Here is a 23,809-nt window from a genome sequence, read left to right as displayed (position 1 = left end):
ATCTCGAGCCATGCATCTATGGCGTCACATGTTCGTTTGTGCATCAAACCAATCTAATATCTCTTGAATATTAGTAATTCTTCAAACATTAACAAACATATAGGGTATTCACGTTTCTTTTGTTGGTAAATATATTTTGAAGTCAATACAATAATTGAAACAAGTCTATATGTTCTGCAAACATAGAGAAAGATTTGGCATACTGGCTGGTATTGATTAAGATTTGTCATACATGTGACCAAAACACTTGAAGGAATGCATTTTCACATGGCTAAAAACTAAACAAAAATTCTTAAAAATGTTTCTGATGGAATGAAAGTCCGCAGATTAAAGGAGACAAAGACTTTCTTAATCAATCATAATCTTATTACATTTGAAACTCTCATATAATATCTAATGAACTCGCTGTACACTATCTTTGCGCTAAACCTGTTGGGTCTAATATTGCCAGAACACAAAGGGATTAATGTGTTGGTAAACGATATTTCATCAATTAAAAATAGAACTTTTTTATCCGTGGTCATTAAAATCAGATCATTTATTGGTATGAGTGAAGATTTTACAACACCTCCATGGAAGGATGCTTCAGGTGAGCCTTGAGTGAAACTTGACCACCCAATTTAAATGAAGGATTCATGGATTGACCTATCAGATCAAGGCATGAATCAGCTTCAGTTCATTACCATCTCAATTAAAAAATTTCAACCTTAGCAAAAGAAATCTGAAACAGAGCTCAATATACCCTTTCAGTCGGAGGAGCCATAGCACTCAGAAAAACAAAATATATTTAAAGAATCGCTAATAGTAGTGCAGTTTTATTTTTTGCATTTGGAACTCCCCAATAATGTTCGTTTTTTGAGATACATAAATCAGATAGGCTTGTCGGAAGGCTTCGCTTATTCGTATCATGGATAACGTGGCCTTGATGCTGAGTGACAAATTAGAACGTTCACTGACGCAAACTCCTCCAAAGGTGTCCATTGACCTTGACACAGGGAGGGAGTATGAGACCAAAGAAGCTGATGTTAAAAAAAATTAGCCAAATTTCAGATTAGTCAGATTGATGACTTGGGGCATTGTTCATAATATCCATCAGGCTCAGTATTTTACAGGCAGACTATAGCTGTGTGTGGCAACAGACAACAGACAAAGCAACATTAGCTGTTTTAGGACTAGATGCAGATATCATAGAAACACGCAAATGTCATGACTAGTCAGACAGGTTCTGATGAACAAGGTCACCCTATTATTTACTTATCCTATAAGGGCGTGAAAATAACACTACATATGTTTATAAAAAATAGGACAATTATCAGTAATGTCCCCAGAATCAGTCTAATACAACTGTATACATACAGAATAGAAAAAAGATATGTATGGAGATTCAAAACTAAAATGTTATCATATTTTGTTCAAGATCTTTTAAAAGAATATTACATGTAAACTGGCATTCAGATCTTTTTGTATAACAGTATCACTCAAATACTGGATAAGATGATACACTGAATAAGTGGATAACAAAACTACTCATCAGTTGACAAAGTAGACACAACTTGTAACAAATGTTATATTTGGGATAACACTTTCTTAGTAAAGTACAGATTTTCATACTTTTTTGAGTTGAGTCCAGTCCGGGATTCGAACCCACACTTGCCAGAGTGAGGCACCTAATCGCCAGCACACAAAGTCAGCGATCTAACCCACTCAGCCACCGAGGCTTCCACAAAAATGAAAGTCCGACAACTGGTAGTTTAGATCACATACCTTTTTTTTGTGGAAGCCTTGGTGGCTGAGTGGGTTAGATCGCTGACTTTTTGCGCTGGCGATTAGGTGCCTCACTCTGGCAAGTGTGGGCTCGAATCCCGGACGGGACTCAACTCAAAAAAGTATGAAAATCTGTACTTTACTAAGAAAGTGTTATCCCAAATATAACATTTGTTCCATTTGACCACTTTCTAAATGGCATTGTGTATTCATAGACACAACTTATGTATAACAACTAATAATTTTTTAATTTGAAGTTTACACGATACACGGCTTTTCCATTAGACGAGAGGTCGGTCACATGACCGCGAAATTGACGTTCATAAGTGTATGAACGTCACAATTTGACTTTTATACGTTTTTCACGAGACCGTGTTCTTGAAATGACGTAAACACTGACGGACTACTTCCACATTCCTTGGAAAAACCCTGGGAATTCCCTAGCACGAAAACATACATACAAGCATTATTTCTGATCATTTAGAACCTTTAATCTTGGTCTCAGCATTTCAGTATACATTGAGAAACGTAAGAGAGCTTGACTGCATGATTGTTCACGAATTTCCTCGCTACGGCCCATCCTAATGAACAAACGAAAAAAATGCACATCCAAACTATCGTCAGTATCGACTCGATCTGTGTCTAGGCTGACAGTGACCGTCTCCAGCAATCTACGAATTTACCTTGGTGTCTGTTTGACGCATCTTTAATCACCTTTCAATAATCGGTCAGTTGATCAATGATGACTAACACATGTAAACGCTTCAGGTTCATTAACAACTTCGGAAATCCCCCTGTCACGTTTATCGTGTCGGCCATTTTGACGTCTTGTACTTGATGTAAATGTATTACGACGCGCTGTCATTGTGACTGACTTACTGAGGTAGTTCATTACAGACCTTTCTCATCTAATGGGGATATTATATGAACACATGTGTTGCGTAAGATGTTTCTGAAGAGCAAGTTCTGCATCCATACGCTCATGTCACCTCTCTTTTTGGGGAACTATTTTATTCCGGGATATAGCTGGTTGTTGTTCGGCTGTCAGTGTAAAAATGAGGTCACACGTACTAAATAAAATTGTTTAGATCTTGGCCTACGTCCTTTGAGGAAAGAAATTGTGATAAAAAATTATAAGAATTGACTTTCACTTTGTGTGAGTTCATTGGAGTATGAACCTGCATAGATGAGGGCCAAACATTGTATGAACGTCGTCGCAAGCTCCGACGTTCATACAGTTTGGACCTCACTCTATGCAGGTTCATACTCCAATGAACTCACACAAAGTGAAGGTCAATTCTTAGCTTTATACCATTGTCAAGCAAGACCAATGGTATAAGGATAAGGATATAAGGCATAGGGATCTATACCAAAACGTTGCCCTTACAGTCAAAAGGCACTATCCCAGCTTAGAGAGAGAAGAGAACTATAGCAACTGTTTAACTGCCTGCTTTTTTTATATTCTTAATTGGTTCGATAAAATAGTTGTACAACTGTAGAAAATATGCATACATGCACCCTGCATCCACTTATAAAGCAAACTAAATTATTATACAAGGGATGATTGATAAGTTCTTAGTCAAACATAGAAAGACTAAATTAAAATGATATTTGAAAAAAAAAAAAGACCTGAAGACATTAAAGAATTACATAACTTAAGCAATTCCTTCTGTGAGAAGATCAGAACTTATCAATCAAACCTCGTAAGTAAATTAAGCTAGCTGATCTAGTCCATCCAGACATCATAGAGAGATGTGGGGGACTGATGGGGCGATCTCCAGGATGCATGAGTGGTTCACCCTCCAAGAAGGGGAGGGGTAGACGTGACATCCCTCCATCGTCAGCCTCACGTAGCAGCCACCTTGTAACCTGGTATACACTTGCTTTAGCTGACACACCTGGAATGAAATTTGAATTCTATATACCAAGGACACTATACTGTCACGAAATTCATGAAGCAAAAGAAACTATTCCTATAATAATGTCAAAGCACTCGAACATAGGGCTGGGACGAGTCCAAATTTACTACCCAGGTACCCACCCCCCTATTACCCGACCCTAATCGGGTACCCGCTGTAGGTATCAAGAGATAGGTACAAAATGTCCGATTGGGAAACATTTGACCGTACTCCTGTCAAAATGTATTTAGATACAGGTATAAAATTATCTGGTCATGCGTAGACTGAAGTTGATTGAAGTTTTATCTTTATGCAAACATATAAAGTCAGGAGGAATGTGTGCATAGTCAGAAAGAAATGTGAACATTTGTCACTCATAGTGTAACCATAGAGTTCTCGATAACTTTTGCCATTAAACAATATAATCATATGACTAACCATGGGTCCGGGTAATTCTGTGGGTACCCGGGTCCTACTCAGTACCCGTCAGACCCGAGTACCCGAGTTACCTGTCCCAGCCCTACTCGAACACAAACATATTTGTACTTTCACTAATACAGTTCAGGGCAATGCTACACATTATTACACTATCCACATCTTCCCGAGGCAAGAGAGTTAACTGACTTTAGAAGTCCAGCTTAAACCCTTGCTGAACTAAGCTGTAATTCCTGGGCTCGACCGTAGTACCATAAGTGGCTATTACGAGTTATTCCCTTCTATGCCTCTCCTATGGACCAATTAGATGCCACCTCTCGTATCACTTGCATTTGCTTCAAACAAAATGGCAGCGCCCAGTCAAGATGATCTGATCGATAATCAAGATCTATATTGTGATAAAACGGGTCTTACCGCCCAAAGTGCATCAAATCACGTGAGCACCTTGATTAAAAACATGGAAAAATTTGTAAAATGTCTGTTGACACCGAGCTGGCAGTGCACATAGTTTGTAAATACTGCAATCAACCAAAATCTGCATGACATTTTACGAACCAGATTTCAAATTGGTTGCGTGATTGTGATTTGACTATGCATTGACTCGTTAGTCCAGCCAAAATGTAACTCCATAATACCAGCCAAGTTTGGCAAGAGTGGAAACCGGACTTTTATAGTCAGTTACTCCCTTGCCTCGGGAAGATGCAATATACATGGGGGAAGAGCAAACTTTATTTGTTAAACAAAGATTCAGATTTTCATTAAATTACTTTGTAAGACAACATAACATTGATTTCCGTCAGACTGTTGAACTGACTGCTCTGTGAGCTTTGTGTGTGTTGGGTAAACTGGCATCATATAGGCTGGTGACTCCTTCAGCAGCAACAACTTTTAAATTTCCAGTAATTCACAAATTTCTGAGAAGCAATCATATTACTTTACTCAATGAGTTCAGTGGCTGTGCTGATGTCTAAAAGAAGCACCTTCTCCATCCACCCATCTACCTGTCACCTGTCTGCCTGCTGTCTACAGCTATTACATCTACCTGTCTGTCTGCTGTCTACAGCTATTATCTACCTGTCTATCTGCTGTCTACAGCTATTATCAACCTGTCACCTGCTGTCTACAGCTATTATCTACCTGTCTATCTGCTGTCTACAGTTATTATCCACCTGTCTATCTGCTGTCTACAGCTATTATCCACCTGTCTATCTGCTGTCCACAGCTATTATCTACCTGTCTACCTGCTGTCTACAGCTATTATCCAACTGTCTCTCTGGTGTCAACAGCTATTATCTACCTGTCTATCTGCTGTCTACAGCTATTATCCACCTGTCTATCTGGTGTCAACAGCTATTATCTACCTGTCTACCTGCTGTCTACAGCTATTATCTACCTGTCTATCTGCTGTCTACAGCTATTATCCACCTGTCTATCTGGTGTCAACAGCTATTATCTACCTGTCTACCTGCTGTCTACAGCTATTATCTACCTGTCTATCTGCTGTCTACAGCTATTATCCACCTGTCTATCTGCTGTCTACAGCTATTATCTACCTGTCTATCTGCTGTCTACAGCTATTATCCAACTGTCTATCTGGTGTCAACAGCTATTATCTACCTGTCTATCTGCTGTATACAGGTAGTATTCACCTGTCTATGTGCTGTCTACAGCTATTATCCACCTGTCTATCTGCTGTCCACAGCTATTATCTACCTGTCTACCTGCTGTCTACAGCTATTATCCAACTGTCTATCTGGTGTCAACAGCTATTATCTACCTGTCTATCTGCTGTCTACAGCTATTATCTACCTGTCTATCTGTTGTCTACAGCTATTGTCCACCTGTCTACCTGTTGTCTACAGCTATTACCCACCTGTCTATCTGTTGTCTACAGCTAGTATCTACCTGTCTACCTGTTGTCTACAGCTATTATCCACCTGTCTACCTGTTGTCTACAGCTATTATCCACCTGTCTATCTGTTGTCTACAGCTATTATCCACCTGTCTACCTGCTGTCTACAGCTATTATCTACCAGGATACAAAAGTTTTCCCCAAACCACATACTGCATTACATAATGATACATGTAGGAATGACAGAGTAATGGGCAAGAAAATTTCAATGTTGCTGCCATGTTGGATTGGAATTCTGTGAGCAAAACATTTATGAGACACAATAGCTGGAATATTTCATGCAAAATTTCAGCTCCATAAGCCTACTAGTTTCGTCGGAGAAGTTGTAAATGCAGTTACACGAGACAAATTGGCGTAAGTGAAGGTCAAAGGTTAAAAACATATTGTGTGTTATACTCCATACTACATTGTGGCAGCATATCAAATTTAATAATTATACATGTAGAAATGCCTGAGTATGGTCAAAAATGACATTTTCAAATGTCTGCAAAGTTTGACATCGAATTTGAATTCTGTGAGCAGTCGGGTGTGTGCTAAAATATCAGACATTTATACTGAGAACACACCAAAGCATAAGTTCACTGTTCTCAGCAAGTTGAAACTTACATCTATGATGTATCACTGTAGAGACATACTGTACTCACAAAGTTATGGATGGCTGGATGTGCCATCACTGACTTCAATGTCTGACCACTTGGCATTTGATGACTTTGATTAAATCGTCGCCCACTCCAGGGTTGGAATGTCACAAACACAGTGATGGAGCCTATCAAGACATAGAAATCATCTACATATTAAACATACTTAATGGAGGAAGACCATACCTTAGGTAAATCTCGAAACAAAATGGAATTTAGTAAATAAACATAAGTAGCTACTGAAAATATAAACATTAATGTTTTGGTGAACTGACATTTGCAATTGTGTTTTGTTCCAATTGGAATATGATTAAATCATCTGCATTTCGTTAATGAATAGTTCATCGTTGCTAAATGCATATTTCCCCATATTACAGTAGTAGAACACAGACACTATTCCACATCATACCACAGGGAAAAATATTTACATCCTTTCAATTAAATTGTTTCTTTTAATGCACATCAACACATTTAGATTTTTTATCACATTAGACATTTGTTTAAAATAGACTTGAGTAGATCTTGCCTACCAATAGCTTCTCTGCACTGATAGAAGATCCTCACAAAATGTTGATCAAACTCTACAGACTTTTTAAGTCCATATATCTTCAGTTTGTCTGGGTCATCATCCTGATGACTGATGTAGATTTCATATTGCCGTCTAATTTGCAAGAAGGTTTCAATTTCGACCTGCAACAGAAATGTATGAATTATTACACTCAGCTTATGACACAAGAATGAAGAGACATGTCTTGAACTGGATTTCCCAAAATGTAAACAAATACTTCGCGAGATCTTGAGTTACAGTAAGTGATGTTTCTGGCCAACTGGGAATGTCAGATTTCAAAGAGCTTGGATAAAAGGCTGAGCTCATGTTCTGATATAAGAAACACATCTTCCTGAGGCAAGAGAGTTAGTTAACTGACTTTAGAAGTCCAGTTTCCACCCTTGCTGAAATAGGCTGGAATTCCTGGGCTCAATCGTAGCGCCACCAGTGGTTATTACGAGTTATGACCCTTCTTAACCTCTCCTATGGACCCATCAGATTCCACCTTTTGTATCACTTGCATTTGATTCAGACAAAATGGCGACACACAGTCAAGACGATCTGATCGATAATCAAGATCTATATTGTGATAAAACGAGTCTTACATCGCAAAGTGCATCAAATCATGTGAGCACCTTGATTAAAATCATAAAAAAAGATTTGGAAAATATCTGTTGACAACAAGTTGGAGGTGCACATATTTTTGCAAATCCTGCAATCAACCGAAATAAAAACAACAGTTTACAAACCGGATTTCGATTTTGTTGTGCGATTTTGATTGGACTATGCATAGACTTGTTAGCCCAGCCAAAATGTAACTCCATAATACCGGCCTAGTTCGGCAAGGGTGGAAACTAGACTTTTATAGACAGTTAACTCACTTGCCTCAGGAAGATGTTAGAAACAATGCTTCCTGAAAACCTCTAATATTTGCCTTTGGGACACCACCATATGATGGTGGTCTGTAAATAATCTGGACCATAGCATTCAGCCATGGGAGCCATGCCAGGTTACACTTATCAGAGGGGTACACAAAGTATGTGATCTAGACCAGCAGTTGTTGGACTTTCATTTTTGTGGAAACCTTGGGGGCTGAGAGGATTACATCGCTGACTTTGTGTGCTGGCGATTAGGTGCCTCACACTGGCAGTGTGGGTTCGAATCCCAGAAGCGACTCAACCCAAAAAGAACTAGAATTTGTGCTAAGTAAGTGTTATCCCATATAGAACATTTGCTACAAGACATATACTGTTTACTATAAGTCTCACCTTCTCTTCAATGTAGGGAGCTTCTGCCATATGATCAAAGTAGGCTGTTCGGGTGACGGACAGGGATTTCACCCTCCAGGTTGAAATGTTTCCATTTTCTACATGAAGTGGTGAGGCCTGTAACATATTTTTAAAGTAAGTGTTCTTATAAACTGTAAAACTTATGTTTAGGGAGACAACTGTGTAACTTTAAAAAAATGATTATCTCCCTTCCCTCAATGACAAGGCTGTTTAATTAACAAATCAAGAAACATTTCTGGGGAACATATACTTCCATTATATTGTGCCTGTCATGTACCTATCACCTAGTAACAGAACACACCCAGGAAACCAGATTTTGTTTTTTAGAAATCCTTCAAATTCCAAATATGTTGACTGTCATTTTCTTGTAGTACATTTACATATTGACAAACACATTTGTTTCAGTGCACAAAGTGACTAAACACATTTTAAACACAATACAGCAATATTCTCACCATTTTCACATCGATTATCTGTACCTTTTCTCCCCATACAGTTTGTGAGATCTCTCCCTCTTTTGGATGTGATCATTCGGTCATTGCATTTACCTACATGTCTATGCGTACATCAGTTTTGTCTATGGGGAGCAACTCAAAAATAAAGTCGTCCAATTTACGGCATCACCAAGTTGCAAGGGCATGTTCGATTCCCCAGTGAGGACATTATGATAGATTAATGTTTAATCAGCAAATAAACCATGCTTGTACTTTGTGATTTATCGCGTAGCTATCTTATATATGAAAATAAAGGATAGGTTATGCTTACTCTCTTTTGCAGGTGTATATGTTGAGTTATCTGTGGTTTGAGACAATTGATGATCTCAGGGACAGGTCATTTACTAAATAGGGGTGTGTGGGTCAGAGAGAATCAGGGGAGGGTCACCAAAATATATGGCAGTCTCATGGGGATGCACATATTCGGAGAGGGTGGGAATAAAATAAAAACTGCGTCACATCCTCTCTCTCTCTCCTCTCCCCCCTCCCCATCCACATACACACCCCACCCTCCCCTCCCCACCCACCCTCATCCCTTAGGCCTCAGTGACAATAACATGATCCCATCAATCCCATCATTTCTAACCTGAAGGAACACTCCGGTTCCATCAAGAGCTGATTCAATGCCTAGGGCGAAGTTCATCATGTCATACATTTCCCCATGGATGCAATGGTAGTGTGGCCAAATGTACTTTCTCTTTGGTGGCATGTGCAGTCGCTCATCCAGCTGGAAGTCAACAGGCAAGATAGGATGCTCAAAGTCTCTCTCTTTATATTTCACTGAGTGCAGCAGAGGTGTCAAATCTCTTGAGCCTGTGTAGAAACATATTACAAGCATTTACAGCATAGTAATATCATGCATGCTTGTATGATCAATATGAAAAAAGACTAAACTCCTTAATTCTTATCTTAGGTTCAAAAAGAAATCTTGATTCAATCTCTTAAATTCTATTATCGTCCAAAACTGGCTCCAACATGAGATATACTGGGGTGAGATCAAGCGATATCTACACTGTAGATATCGCTGCAATGAAATTGCATCACAATGCTTTTCAGACCATTTTGAGGTCATTGGTTAAAATGATGTCACAATCAAATGACATCACTAATGGCTCTGCTACTGAATCTGTTAGCAGTACTTTTTACACTTCAGACACTGCTTATTACTATCTACAAAATGGAAAGGTTGGAAGAAATGATGTTGGATGATAAATAAAATCTCACCCTCGTGTCTTTTTATATCAAATATATCAACACTCGGTGATATATATGATATCAAAAGACACTTGGGTGAAAATTCTCTATTTATTCCCTCAAACTGGTGTAGGTACATTATTTGCTGCTTTAATGAGGAATGAAAATATCCATGCAGGCTTATTTACCAGGTTGTGAGAAGAGAATGTCCGAGACATGTTCCACTTTCTCATTGCCTCCAGCATCAGTCTCCACTGTGTCATCAAAGCTGTATCCTCCTGGAGATAAAAGGACTTGGGGTTTCCCTGGCAAATCCCTCGAATAGATGATATGTGCATCCTCAGGTAGTGAGGTTATCCTTGTCTCGACTTCTCCACTGCGCATGTCATGACACGCAGAAGGTTCTTCTGTATCTCTAAATCCACGCCTGTTTAATATCCCTGCTTCTGTAGAGGAGTCTCCAAACATCCCTCTTCCAAAATCTTGGACTTCTCTCATCTCATTTACGAGCAGTTTTGAATCAGCTAAAGATGAGTGATCATTTTCAGTTTCATCAGACGGATCATTACTTTGCTTAACTTCGTCCATGTCATCACATCGATCTTGCACAAAACTCTCATCTGGGGATGTATTCTTTGTGTCAACGGACCTGACATTTTGTATATTTGGGATGGTCAATATGTAGCCAGCAAGTTTAGTGTCCTCCTTCTGTTTCTGTGTTCTCTCGCGGTCACTGCGGACACGTAACCCTTCTGATGCTGGTGCACCACTGTCAAAACTGTCCTGACACTCACCATGGGCAGATCCTGAACACTCCATCAACATCATCAACATCATCGCAAAATATGGAGGAACACGGGTTGGGAACAACTTGGCCACAACACAGCATATTAATTGGAAACAGGCTGAAGAAATGATGGTCCTTCCAGTACTAACATATTGCTTCCATTTGTCAAGGATACAATTCAATTTTTGGGTCAATGCATAGAGCAGCTGCAGTAAGGCTTTCGCATAAGCAAAGGTGACAATAAACAATGTTACCGTAACAGTCGCGACTTGCAGAAGAGGACCTATCAGACGTTCCAACTTGCCAAGTCCTTGGGTAAGGCTGTGCGGGCCAGTGCCAGTGACAGATTTGTCCTCCTGTCTGCTGCTGCTGTCTCCTTGCATAGCAAGAGCTGTGAAGTCCTTTGTCATGGTTGACCCTCTTTGCTCCTTCCGCAGCTGTTTCACATCAATCTCTTCCTGATCATCTGGACAGCTGTATTCAAGTGGCGCCATGGCAAACTTTACTCTTGCATGTGTTCTTGAAGATATCCAGTAACAATGGTCCTCATTGTCATCCTCAGATCTTGGTTTTGGCAGAATTTGTTTAGCCTGAATCATGTTCTTGGGAGCTGTCTTTGATTTCTCAAGGCTCTCCAGAGGAGTGGACCTGTGATGCAAAGACCCCTCTGCTGCAGCAATATCTGTTCTACAGTTGCTATTTCCACTATTGCTGTTACTGACTGGCTGTTCTGTCTTATTGGCCCCATGACCAGTGGTCCTGTCAAGAACTGGCTGTTTTGTCTTATTGGCCCCATGACCAGTGGTCCTGTCAAGAACTGGCTGTTCTGTCTTATTAGCCCCATGACCAGTGGTCCTGTCAAGAACTGGCTGTTCTGTCTTATTGGCAGGCAGAGGTGGTGAGTGATAGTTGTACACATTGTTACAGTGTATGTTCAACACATTTCCTTTTGCAATTAAGATAATCACAGAACAGACTGGTGCAAAGATGATAATCTGGAGCAGCATCTGCAAAAAAAAATAAGGTAGATATAATTATTTTTTATTGTTTTACAGACACACATACCCTAAATTTTGAAAAAATAAATTTTACAATTATAAATAAGGAGAAAAGTATGTTATGAATGAGAAATATTACCCCTAATATTTACAAAATAAGAAACATGTATTTCAGCCAGGCAAAAATGTAATGTTCACTGATTGTATACTGTGAAACTTCTTATAACTGTTGACTTGTAATGTCACATAAGTAGGTTCTAGGGCTGGGACGAGTCCAAATTAACTACCCGGGTACCCAACCCCCTATTACCCGACCCTACCAGGGTATCCACACTAAACAAATTTGCCATTGTCTCGACTTACAATAAGTTTGATGACTGTGGCCATGGATAGCTTAGATAGCGACTTGTAAATGGAAACATCAGGGTCTGAGGTTCCTGAAAACAAATAAGGCGTTAAACAACTATTGTAATACAAGTCCAAGCTCATAATACAACGATATAGAAACACTGTGAGTGAGTGAGTGAGTGAGTGAGTGAGTGAGTGGGTGGTTGGTTGGTTGGGTGGGTGGGTGGGTGGGTGGGTGGGTGGGTGGGTGGTTGGTTGGTTGGGTGGGTGGGTGGGTGGGTGGGTGGTTGGTTGGTTGGGTGGGTGGGTGAGTGAGTGAGTGAGTGAGTGAGTGAGTGAGTGAGTGAGTGAGTGAGAGAGTGAGTGAGTGAGTGAGTGGGTGGTTGGTTGGTTGGTTGGTTGGGTGGGTGGGTGGGTGGGTGGGTGGTTGGTTGGTTGGGTGGGTGGGTGAGTGAGTGAGTGAGTGAGTGAGTGAGTGAGTGAGTGAGTGAGTGAGAGAGTGAGTGAGTGAGAGAGAGAGTGAGTGATTTGGGTTTAATCCCGCTTTGACGCAGGTCTCAGACATGTACCACTTTGGTGAAACTCCGGGTGTGGCAATGTTCTGCTAAGAATTTAGACAAGTGGGGACAAGGATCCCCTCAGTAAAAAAAACATCAGGTCATTTTCAAAACTTATGGGATCACACTCTTGAGAGATCATACAGGCTATTGGTGTTACCGATACATGGAATGTTTTGCATGTCAGCTTTCTCAGATTTAACATAATGCAGAAATAACGTCCAACATCACATACCGTAATCAACGTTATAAGCGCCGAGGGCACTCTCAAAATTAGAAATAGGGGGCTCTTATTAGAATATTATTTTGGTGAAAAAACAGAGTTGATAGATAAATTTCGTGGTTTATGCTAACAGCCTGAAATGCCAGAATTTAATTGCCCATAATTGCATATAACACATGAGTGCGTTATACGTGAATAAATAAGTCTTGTGTACATTGATCAATCAGAAGGGGTGCTAATTGGGATTTGTTCACTAGCCAATATATTAGCAAATATCGCCAATGAAAGGTAGTGATAGTAAATTGAGATGCATAAGGTAACAAAAATCAGGATGTTTACATTCAATAAATGAAGCAGCTGCCTGAGTAATGTAAAATATTTTTTTTACAGTTTTATGAAATAAACCCATCTGACCCCATGTCCCACTGACCCTAAATATCATGCGCCAATCAATAAATTATTGCAAGAATCACACAAGGCTGCTGCCTCAGACAGAAACATGGCATGGGTATGGTACTGACAAATTAAGAAACATAAACAGGGTGAACCGGGATTCGAACCCTTAATCACAGATCTCTGGTGTGCCCAGGGGATGCAACTCTTCACGGTGAATTGCACAGCCTCAGATGACAGGGCCACTCCTGCCCCCACATCAATAACATATATCCATCACACAAACATAATTCCTAAGACCATTCAAAGATTACCATTACTCTTCCCTTTATCGCCCCTCGATTGACCACAGACTTGGAGTTTGACAGATGCATCTCCTCCGTCTCTCATCACATTCACTGTTTCCACATCATCTCCGTTCAGCACAACTTTGATCACAACGGGGGCCTGTGGACTTGTGGGATGAGGGTTCTCCACCTTCAAGAATATTGGGATCAAAATGTGTTTATTGTCCTGTCAGGTATAATCATTGTAATCGTTACATGTTTGTACTTTGTGACAGTGGACGGGAACCACAACTGTGAAATTGAGAATAACTCACACTTCCACTATTAAATGTTGACCTCAAAGAATATGGCCAACTACAACTTTTGTCTATCTCTGGGAGATCTCAATGAGATTATTGGAGTACCAGATTGTGTCCATTATGCAAATTACTTACGTCTTTTTTTAAATTATATAATACTTGCTCTGACTTAAATTTCAGAGACACTGAAAAAATTAAAATTTTGAGAAGATTTTGTTTTCTTCTAGCCGAGTGTGTTCAGTAATGACAAAATATTCTCTGTAGTCTAAAAGAGGAAGGACAGTAACTAAAGTCTTTCACTTAACCGTTTTGTTTTTTTAATTTTCCTTATTATGTTTCAAAAACGGAAATTTTATTTTAACCTAAAATGTTTGGGGAAAAAAATCACCTAACCAAACTCCAATATACCAATATCGGTCTATGGTCTGCCAAAACCATAGGTTTTATGTCACATACTAACATGATAATGCTAACAATAATTGCCTATGTGATGTATGTCTCAGGAAGTGCTCTCAGTGTTACCTGGTCAACATGGCTGCTGCCAACACATAGCCAGGGACTATCAACTGCCAGCTGGGTAGATTCTAGGCCAGTATGGGTTGCAGGGAGAGACGACAAGGTGGGCGACGCCCTGATGCTGTGACTAGTGGCAATATGTGATAGCTCCTCCTCCTCCCCTGTACACTCTATGCTTAGTCTGCCAGGAGTTGCCATTCTGCAAACATGGAGAAAAGTCATAGTGTTTTAATCAAATGGTGAAATTGGGTTTAACGATGCGTCCAAGATTATTGCACTTATATAGCGACGTGCATGCACGTGTGTGTGTGTTGCTGCTTGTACTAGTCCGGACTGATACCGATTTATAGTGCTAGCTCACTGAGATACAATGCCGCAGTTTAACATGAATACCCCACTCAGACACAGTATACTGACTCCGAGCTGACCAGTCCTTGTCTTAGCCCCTTAATGCTGAGCACCAGACAGGGTAACAACAAGTACCATCTTTTAACGTCTTTTTGTATGACGTGGCCAGGGATCGAACCGCGGACCTTCCACCTTCCGGGTGGACGCTCTACCACTAGACCACGGAGGCAGTCCTTTATCTAATGTCAAATGAAAGTGGTAGTTCATGGAAAGAGGTCCATGTCATCCAAGGCTGATGCATGGTCCACCCCATCTGTGGGTGGAGGGTGGACACTGGAAGCATTGGGAAGGGGATTTCTGAGGGCTTTGGACACATGAGGCAGGTGAGAGGGGCTGGAAAGATTTTAAAAAATGAATTACTGAAAAATATAATGTCCTCAGGTTTTTCCACACACAAAAAGTTGTTTGCAGGACATGTTGGATGTGTTGAAATGGGAAGTGTTGTGAACACACAAAAAATTGTTCGGCTCCTTGCAATGAAAGAAAATGGGTGCTTGGAGGCAGTGACCAAAGAAATATCCTGTCTCCAATATAAATCCCAGGTTGCCCCCAGAATAGTCAATAGTTTCGGATGCAGCTAAGGTACGGAACAAACAGTGGAAGGCTGATGGCTCAGGTTGAGCTATGAATTGTCTGTGGGCAGGACCTGCAACACAGGCTTAATTAGTGGAGTTGTCTGTGAGCAGGACCTGCAACACAGGCTTAATTGGTGGAGTTGTCTGTGAGCAGGACCTGCAACACAGGCTTAATTGGTGGAGTTGTCTGTGAGCAGGACCTGCAACACAGGCTTAATTGGTGGAGTTGTCTGAGCAGGACCTGCAACACAGGCTTAATTGGTGGAGTTGTCTGTGAGCAGGACCTGCAACACAGGCTTAAGTGGTGGAGTTGTCTGTGAGCATGACCTGCAACACAGGCTTAATTGGTGGAGTTGTCTGTGAGCAGGACCTGCAACACAGGCTTAATTGGTGGAGTTGTCTGTGAGCAGGACCTGCAACACAGGCTTAATTGGTGGAGTTGTCTGTGAGCAGGACCTGCAACACAGGCTTAAGTGGTGGAGTTGTCTGTGAGCAGGACCTGCAACACAGGCTTAATTGGTGGAGTTGTCTGTGAGCAGGACCTGCAACACAGGCTTAAGTGGTGGAGTTGTCTGTGAGCAGGACCTGCAACACAGGCTTAAGTGGTGGAGTTGTCTGTGAGCAGGACCTGCAACACAGGCCTAATTGGTGGAGTTGTCTCCCATGAGAGACAACAAAGAGCCCTGGTCATTAACATCACTGTTGGTTGGTTGGTTGGTTTGTTGCTTTACGCCGCACTCAGCAATATTCCAGCTATATGACGGTGGTCTGTAAATAATCGAGCATTGATGAGCATTGATCCACGCAATTGGGATACAATGACATGCATCAACCAAGTCAGCAAGCCTGACCACCCGATCCCGTTAGTCGCCTTTTACGACAAGCATAGTCGCCTTTTACGGCAAGCATGGGTTGCTGAAGACCTATTCTACCCCGGATCTTTACGGGTAACATCACTGTTAATGGCACAGTGAAAACACAGAGTTCCGAACTTCACCAAAACCAACCCCCTGTAAACAATTCGGCCAAAGAAGTACATACATACGTACGTACATACATACATACATACATACATACATACATACATACATACATACATACATACATACATACATACATACATACATACATACATACATACATACATACATACATACAAATTAGGAAATATTGATAAAGTGCAACAGACATGAAAGCCTGTATGTTGTATTGTTGTTCTCGAACTAAAATTGACGATGATGTGCGCCAAAGTCCCTTGTTTGGAAACGCTATTTTCCCTCCCCTTGTGTGTACACAATTTTTCAAATCATGTTGAGTTAACTTACAGTTTTAGAAATGAAAGAAGTAATAACAAGAGTACCAAAGGCAGAAGATATTCATATCAATTATCATTGGATAATAGGTTTTCGGACGTCCATGTTTATCGCGATTACTCTCGCTAGAATGGGGGTGTAGCATCACACAGACATTGTAAATAGTCAGACAATGGCTTGTTTTTAAGAGGAAGTTGTCTTTTATAAGTGAATGACATGATTTACAGTTGTTCATGTGATTAGAGAGAAAACTATGACTGTTTCTTAAGTGTCAGAAAACCCACATGACGGACATAACACATGAACAGAGATGTGAGTTTCGTCATTACATACATGGGATAAATTGTGAGTGGGTGTTGAAGGGAAATAAAGTCTTTAGGATCAGGGTCGGCATCGATCAGGGAGAAAATTGTGCAGGATACAACTTTGGTAGTGCATTCCTAAAAGTCCTAAAAAATCAATCCTGAATATCATAATACCAGAAATGGTTATAATTCCAAAATTCAGCATTCACATATATAAAATTTTACATATCGCTACAATATACTATGACACACAATAACGCATAATCAACTTTAACTAGTAGGACAAGAAATCAACTTTAATTGCAGTAAATATTTACTTGCATGACAAAGAATGATGACTGTCTGACAAAATGATATTGTTGTGTTTAATTGTCTTCTGTCTAAATACACAAACAGCTTAAAGTGATTTTTGTTACCATTTTTATGGGCGGCCATTCGGTCAAAAAATACAAAGTTGAAAAAAAGGACAAAAGTACGCAATTAAGGTCAAATATGACAAATAAAGAACTAAATGTTACTACTAAAGGTCAAAATACAATATTAATAGTCAAATGTTACGAAAAGACGTCATAAGAAAAGAAAGAACAATGTGTACGAAAGAACGTCAGTGAGCAAGAAAGGACGTTTTCAATAAAGAACGTCAGTGAGCACGAAAGGACGTTGACAATAAAGAACGTCAGTGAGCACGAAAGGATGTTGACAATAAAGAATGCCAGATGACGCTGCAATTTGTAAAACATTCTGAGTTTAATCGGCTTGTTCCGCTGTGTATAGTATATGATAACTGCATGCCGAGGTGCACAATGCATATAACGTCATTCCTCGTGCACTCACCGTCTGACGTCACACATATATATACATGTATTTATAATGTATAATGTACACATTGTGTATAAACATGTTGCGTTAAGCTTTGTCACCGCTTAGGGCCTTTTCATACAGTATACTGTGTAATCCAACATCTGCCTAACATTGGTACATGTATTTTGTATACAACCTTCAAAAAACACTCACTTAACGCTAAACTAGGATTCATCTACAGTGATCCAATAACGAGGGTGCTATGATGCCGAGTTTTGTTTCAGACGCACATTTTCAGCTGAAAAGTGAACGTTGTGCGAGAGTTTGTTTTATTTAACAGCATTTCGGACACTGTGTGCGAACAAAATGCTGCCTAATATCTGAACAACAAATATATATACCAAATGGATTTGTATGCATATGTATAACTTACACATTCGTTAGGAAAAATAGCTCGCCATAAATAAAGAAAATCGAGTTTCATCTATGACGCCAGCGTTTGTTTTCAAACCATATTTATTTTGCTTGTTTACATCCACATTTATATGTGTGACGTCAGACGGTGAGTGCACGAGGAATGACGTTATACATTGTGCACCTCGGCATGCAGTTATCATATACTATACACGGCGGAACAAGCCGATTAAACTCGGAATGTTTTACAAATTGCAGCACCATCTGGCGTTCTTTATTGTCAACGTCTTTTTGTGCTCACTGATGTTCTTTACTGAAAACGTCCTTTCGTGCTCACTGACGTTCTTTATTGAAAACGTCCTTTCGTGATCACTGATGTTCTTTCGTACACATTGTTCTTTCTTTTCTTATGAAGTCATTTCGTAACATTTGACTATTAATATTGTATTTTTACCTTTAGTAGTAATATTTAGTTCTTTATTCGTCATATTTGACCTTAATTGCGTACTTTTGTCCTTTTTTCAACTTTGTATTTTTTGACCGAATGGCCACCCATACATTTTGTCAAATGTTATAAAAATGTTAATGTTTTCAACGTTTTTTCAGTATATACCCCGGTATATAGCTACCTATACACATACACCACATATCACATCAAACTTCACATCTTTAAAAAAATAACATACGCGTTGAACCCCATTACAAACAACACATTGCACAAATTTTTTATGACATTTTGAACAAATACGGATAAGCAATGACTACAAGCAGGTTTCTCAATGTGCCTGCCATGGCGGCCATTTTTAAAACAGATTTGAACCCCTTTAACAAATTCCAGTGTCATTATGTTAAGGATAAAACACTCCTCCCGACTGAAAATGTAAAACCTCAAGCGAGGGAAAGCCAAAGGGTCGTCAGGCTTTTACCTCTATCTGTGGTTTTACATTTTCAACCAAAACCAAGGAGGAGTGTTTTATCCAACTTATGAACCGTGCAAAAGCAAGAAATACCAGAAAAAATAAGAAAACATGGGGATACCATATAGTGAAACAAAAGGAATTTGATCAAAGAGTGCCAGAGAAAGACCATGTGCAGCATGCACTGAAGTCATTACATGTAAAATTGAACAATCTTTCATCACCTGCACCAATGGGTTACAAAACTCAACATGTTATATGAGGTTGAAGGTTCAATTCACGTCATGGAATTTTCACGTGGAAAAAATTGTGACTTTTAATCATTCAAAAATGAACATCATATTCATATCTAAAGGCCAGTTTATAAAATGTAAAATGTAAAACCTAGCTTCTTTGAGAGTGAGTGAGTGAGTTGGGTTTAACGCCACTTTTAACAATATTCCAGTTATATCACGGCGTGCCAGCTTAATGTGGGAGGAAAGCCCGATGTGATGCAGGTCTCAGACGTTTACCAATTCGGTGAAACCCACAAGCATGGGTATGGTGCTGACAATCCTAGAAACATAACCGATTCGAACCCACAATCATAGGTTTCTGGCGTGCCCAAGGGACACAACTCTGCACAGTGAATCGTGGCGCCTAAGACGACTGGGCCACCCATGCCCCCGAGAGGCATTTAGAAGTTGGGAGTCCTAAGTAAAGATAAGATATGTGGATGAACAACTTCTTTATTACAATTAGGAGCAACATTTTGGTCTAGGTTCAAGCAAGTGATGTGAACGGTGTTAGGACCTACACTAAAACATCACTCCTAATTGTAATAAAGAAATTGTTCATCCATAGATCTTGTCCTCACCTTGTAAAACCTAGGTCTTACCTGACAAATGTAAAACCTCAAAGCAGGCCTCACTTGAAAGTAGTACCCCTCACAAGGCGACATAGGAAGATACCTACAATACAATAGGCAAAAGTGGCAGTAGGCTTATAATGGTGGAAAAAGCATGCAACATTCCGGGATAATTGCTCTTGTGGTTTCTAAGGCAATATTGTTTACAGTGTTTCAGTTGCCATTAAACTTAACACCCCAAAAACAAACCCTAATACTCACCCTAATACCTACCCATCTCATGCTATGATAGCATTTTCTATTTTTGTTTACATTTAAATGCTTTCAGTTGAGGTTATCTTAAGATTAAAGCACCTTTAAAATGTTCTTACAAATAACCAGGGTTTAGTGAAAATTAGGGTAAGTAACATGTTGAACTGTTTGATGCTCATTACTTAGAAGTTGACGGATGACAAAGTAGACACAGTTTATAGACAACAACTTCTTCAGTTACTGTAAAAGTGACATTTCAGAAAAGATCCTTATACAGTTGTCAAGCAAAGCAGTTTGACAATGGTGTAAGGATCTATATCGAAACATTGCATTTACAGTAATTAATAGATTAACATCTCGACTCTGAAATGAACATATTGTACAGAAAAAAACAGTTGTTCAGTTATCTTAATAAAAATATAATAAAAAGGAGCCCAGTGACTCTCTTCATTTTCAGATTCTGCAGTGATCTAGACTTGCCAAACATTATAGACATGCATGGGCTGTATTTGATACATACTGTATTCGACGTAATAAGCACCCCGCTCTAATAAGCGCCCACGGAGATATTTGCTGATATATTGGCTGGTGAACAATCCCAATTAGCACCCCTTCCGATTGATCAATGTACACAAGTCTTATTTATTCGCATATAATACACACTCGTGTGTCATATGCACCCTTAATTATGGGCAATAAAATTCGTACATAAACATTTCAGGCTGTCACCATAAACCATGAAATTTATCTTTCATCTCTGTCTTTTTTCACCAAAATAATATTCTAATAAGAGCCCCCTATTTCTAATTTTAAGAGTGCCCTGGGCGCTTATTACGTTGAATAAGGTATTTGTATCATGGTCTGTAAGACAGACTAAGTAATTAAAGAAGTTGTTATCCACAATTGTGTCTACTTTGTAGTAACATGTTCATACTTAACAACTCTGTAGCTACTGAGCAGTGAAGAAGCTATGCCACACACTACAGGATGTTTCCCATCTCCTCCGAATGTTGGAAGGGGAGGTGTAGGGGGAGACACATTCGGGGCAACTGTTACATTCGCTGATACTTAATCATCAGACTAAAACCCACAGCTCTGTACAGATTTCCTTGACATTTGAAAACGCTGCACAGTAATGTGATCTGATAAGCATGTCATGGAAACAGCTGAATGGGACAATCACAGGGAGTCGGTGAAAAGAATCAACGAAGCATATGTGCTTGTAAACACATCATTTATACACATGTCTTAAGTGTAGTGTGTCCAAGTAAGCAGGATATATCACTTTAATAATAAGGAAATCATGAATGGACGATGCCGACACCACGAGGCTGCGAGTGCAGATGCTAGTATGTACTTGAAAAGGCAGATTATCTGACATAGTGTTCACCCAGCTGAGATTAAAAAGTCATGAAATCGCACAATCTGATTGCCCTGTTACCTTGAATTCACTACTTCTGTTTGATATGGTTTTCTAATAGTATTGGCTTCATCTCAGAGGTTGGAAGGCAGCCATGTTGAAGGACGCCCTCTACTGGCAAACAATCTATTGGCTTATGTGACAGCCCAGCAACAAAAGGCGGGAATATCTATTTATATATATATCTATCTGTATAGAGGGATATCCTAACAACATATTGCTTGTGGTGGATGTCACTGGCCTGTAAACAATTTTAATTGGATATTTCTTTTACATAACATCTTTTAAAAGATTAAGACATTTTTGTGAGGCTTATTTTTAACTTAAAACTTACTTTAGTGATGAAAAAAATGATTTCACCTTTTCTATATTTTACTAAATTTAACAATACTATTTTAAGAAATCAAGTAGAAAATTTAAATTAAGAAAAATATATAATCTGTAGAACAAAAAAGTATTTTTTGTAGTGAAGAAAAAAGGCTTTAGCACACAGCAACATATATACTGCTTGCTGTTCTTCTCACTGTTACAGCATTGGGGCGGCGACATCAGCAGCAATGAACAGAGTGCTGCAGCACCCGATACAGCAATATGGCTGGTGGAATTCTGATCACTACAAACTTTATTCCAACCACAAACAAACTTAATTAATTTATGAATCAACAAATCTGGAAAATGATAATTATTAAATATGCCAAACTCATTTGGATATTGTTGTAAATGTTACCAACAGTTTATATGTCATCTTAAAAATATAAGGGACTATAAGTTCAATATCTGATAAATAATAATAATTCCTTATGTTAAGGGATGGGGCGTGAATGGGCATCAATAAGTATTCGGAAAAAGCAGGGCAAAACACAAGAAGGTGTGACATAAGAGCCCACTAAACTCAATTCAACATATTCAGAATTACGTTTTTGGTGTGGGTGGGGGATATGTCTCAAAACTTAGTGAATTAAGGTTTTTTTATCCAACATCAAACTTTTGAACTGGTCCCTAACTAACCATACTGCAACACATGTTATGTGGTTTGATAGTTCCGGGCCCCCTGCCATTGACCCATTTCCTACCCCCACAATACTGATGGGATGGATCATATATATGAACATGTCGCTTAGGTTTATAATTACTGCATGTATGAATATGTATTTGAAACATGAAACTTGAAAATAACTCACAGTAAAGGACCCTGTTGTCAGTACTCCACATTCTCTTCACAAAATGGCGATCCAAGACAGTATGTACAAACTTCACTGATCATCGCATGCAGTCTCATAGCCATAGCCATGGGATAGACTATAGAATGGTGTGTGCATTCACCCATAATGCTACGAGAAGTTGTTTCTGGATCCAATTTCTATGTGGTTGCAACTCCGATGCCACACCTGTATGTGACAGAGCTTGGAGGTCAAGATTTGACCTCAGCTCATTTTCAGATAATGGCTACAGGTAGTTTTTAACTTTGCACAGGAAGGAGTCTCATTAAAAGTCCCTGTTATGTTACAGGTATTCGTTTTGACGTTGTCGGTATATTTTCAGGGTGTTGAGTGAAAAGTCAAGAACAGTTCAATTTCCTGAAATAAAAAAAGTTGTAAGTTTGAACATTATATAGGAACTGGTCATTTATTATGAATTACAGGATTAATTTGTGTACTTCAGTATGGATTTGTTGACATAGTGTTCAAGGTAATGTCGTTGCATTGGTGAAAACTAACTCTGAGTTTATTATGCACACCCCCTCTACACAGCTGAGGGGGTGGGGGTGGGGGGTGGGGTGGGTGGGGGGGTGGGGGGGGGGGGGGGGTGTTGTTGTTAAGTGTGCACTTTAGTACCCACTTTAATACCCAAACTTAGTGTAATAATGGTGCATGTTGGCATACTTCACTGTGGATTTTCTGTTTACTTTGTAAGCATGCAAAAGATAATGTTTCTGCTTTACTATGCCTTCTTCACAACTATATTTTTTCTGTAAAAA

The 23,809-nt window shown here is 39.5% G+C and overlaps 1 protein-coding gene across 3 annotated transcripts; it reads right to left on the bottom strand.

Moving 5' to 3' along the window:
• Positions 1-2,997: 2,997 nt before the first annotated feature.
• LOC124111108 lies at positions 2,998-23,403 on the bottom strand. Of its 3 annotated transcripts, none has more exons than XM_046470700.2 (11): positions 23,013-23,402; positions 20,190-20,262; positions 14,586-14,778; positions 13,792-13,954; positions 12,320-12,393; positions 10,360-11,965; positions 9,564-9,790; positions 8,463-8,579; positions 7,178-7,337; positions 6,654-6,775; positions 2,998-3,662 (listed from the first exon to the last, which is right to left on the bottom strand). In XM_046470700.2, the coding sequence occupies exons 3-11, from the start codon at positions 14,775-14,777 to the stop codon at positions 3,507-3,509; spliced, it is 2,817 nt and encodes a 938-aa protein (XP_046326656.2). In that variant the 5' UTR covers position 14,778; positions 20,190-20,262; positions 23,013-23,402; the 3' UTR covers positions 2,998-3,506. The 3 variants fall into 3 exon arrangements, with proteins under 3 accessions (XP_046326656.2, XP_046326655.2, XP_046326657.2); XM_046470699.2 differs by lacking the exon at positions 23,013-23,402 and adding an exon at positions 21,853-21,940; XM_046470701.2 differs by lacking the exon at positions 20,190-20,262 and having other exon boundaries at positions 23,013-23,403.
• Positions 23,404-23,809: the final 406 nt, after the last annotated feature.

The sequence above is a fragment of the Haliotis rufescens genome, unplaced genomic scaffold (assembly GCF_023055435.1).
Source record: "Haliotis rufescens isolate VD_foot unplaced genomic scaffold, xgHalRufe1.0.p SCAF_2, whole genome shotgun sequence".
Taxonomy (NCBI): Eukaryota; Metazoa; Mollusca; class Gastropoda; order Lepetellida; family Haliotidae; genus Haliotis; species Haliotis rufescens.
This window is presented reverse-complemented; position numbering and strand designations above follow the sequence as displayed.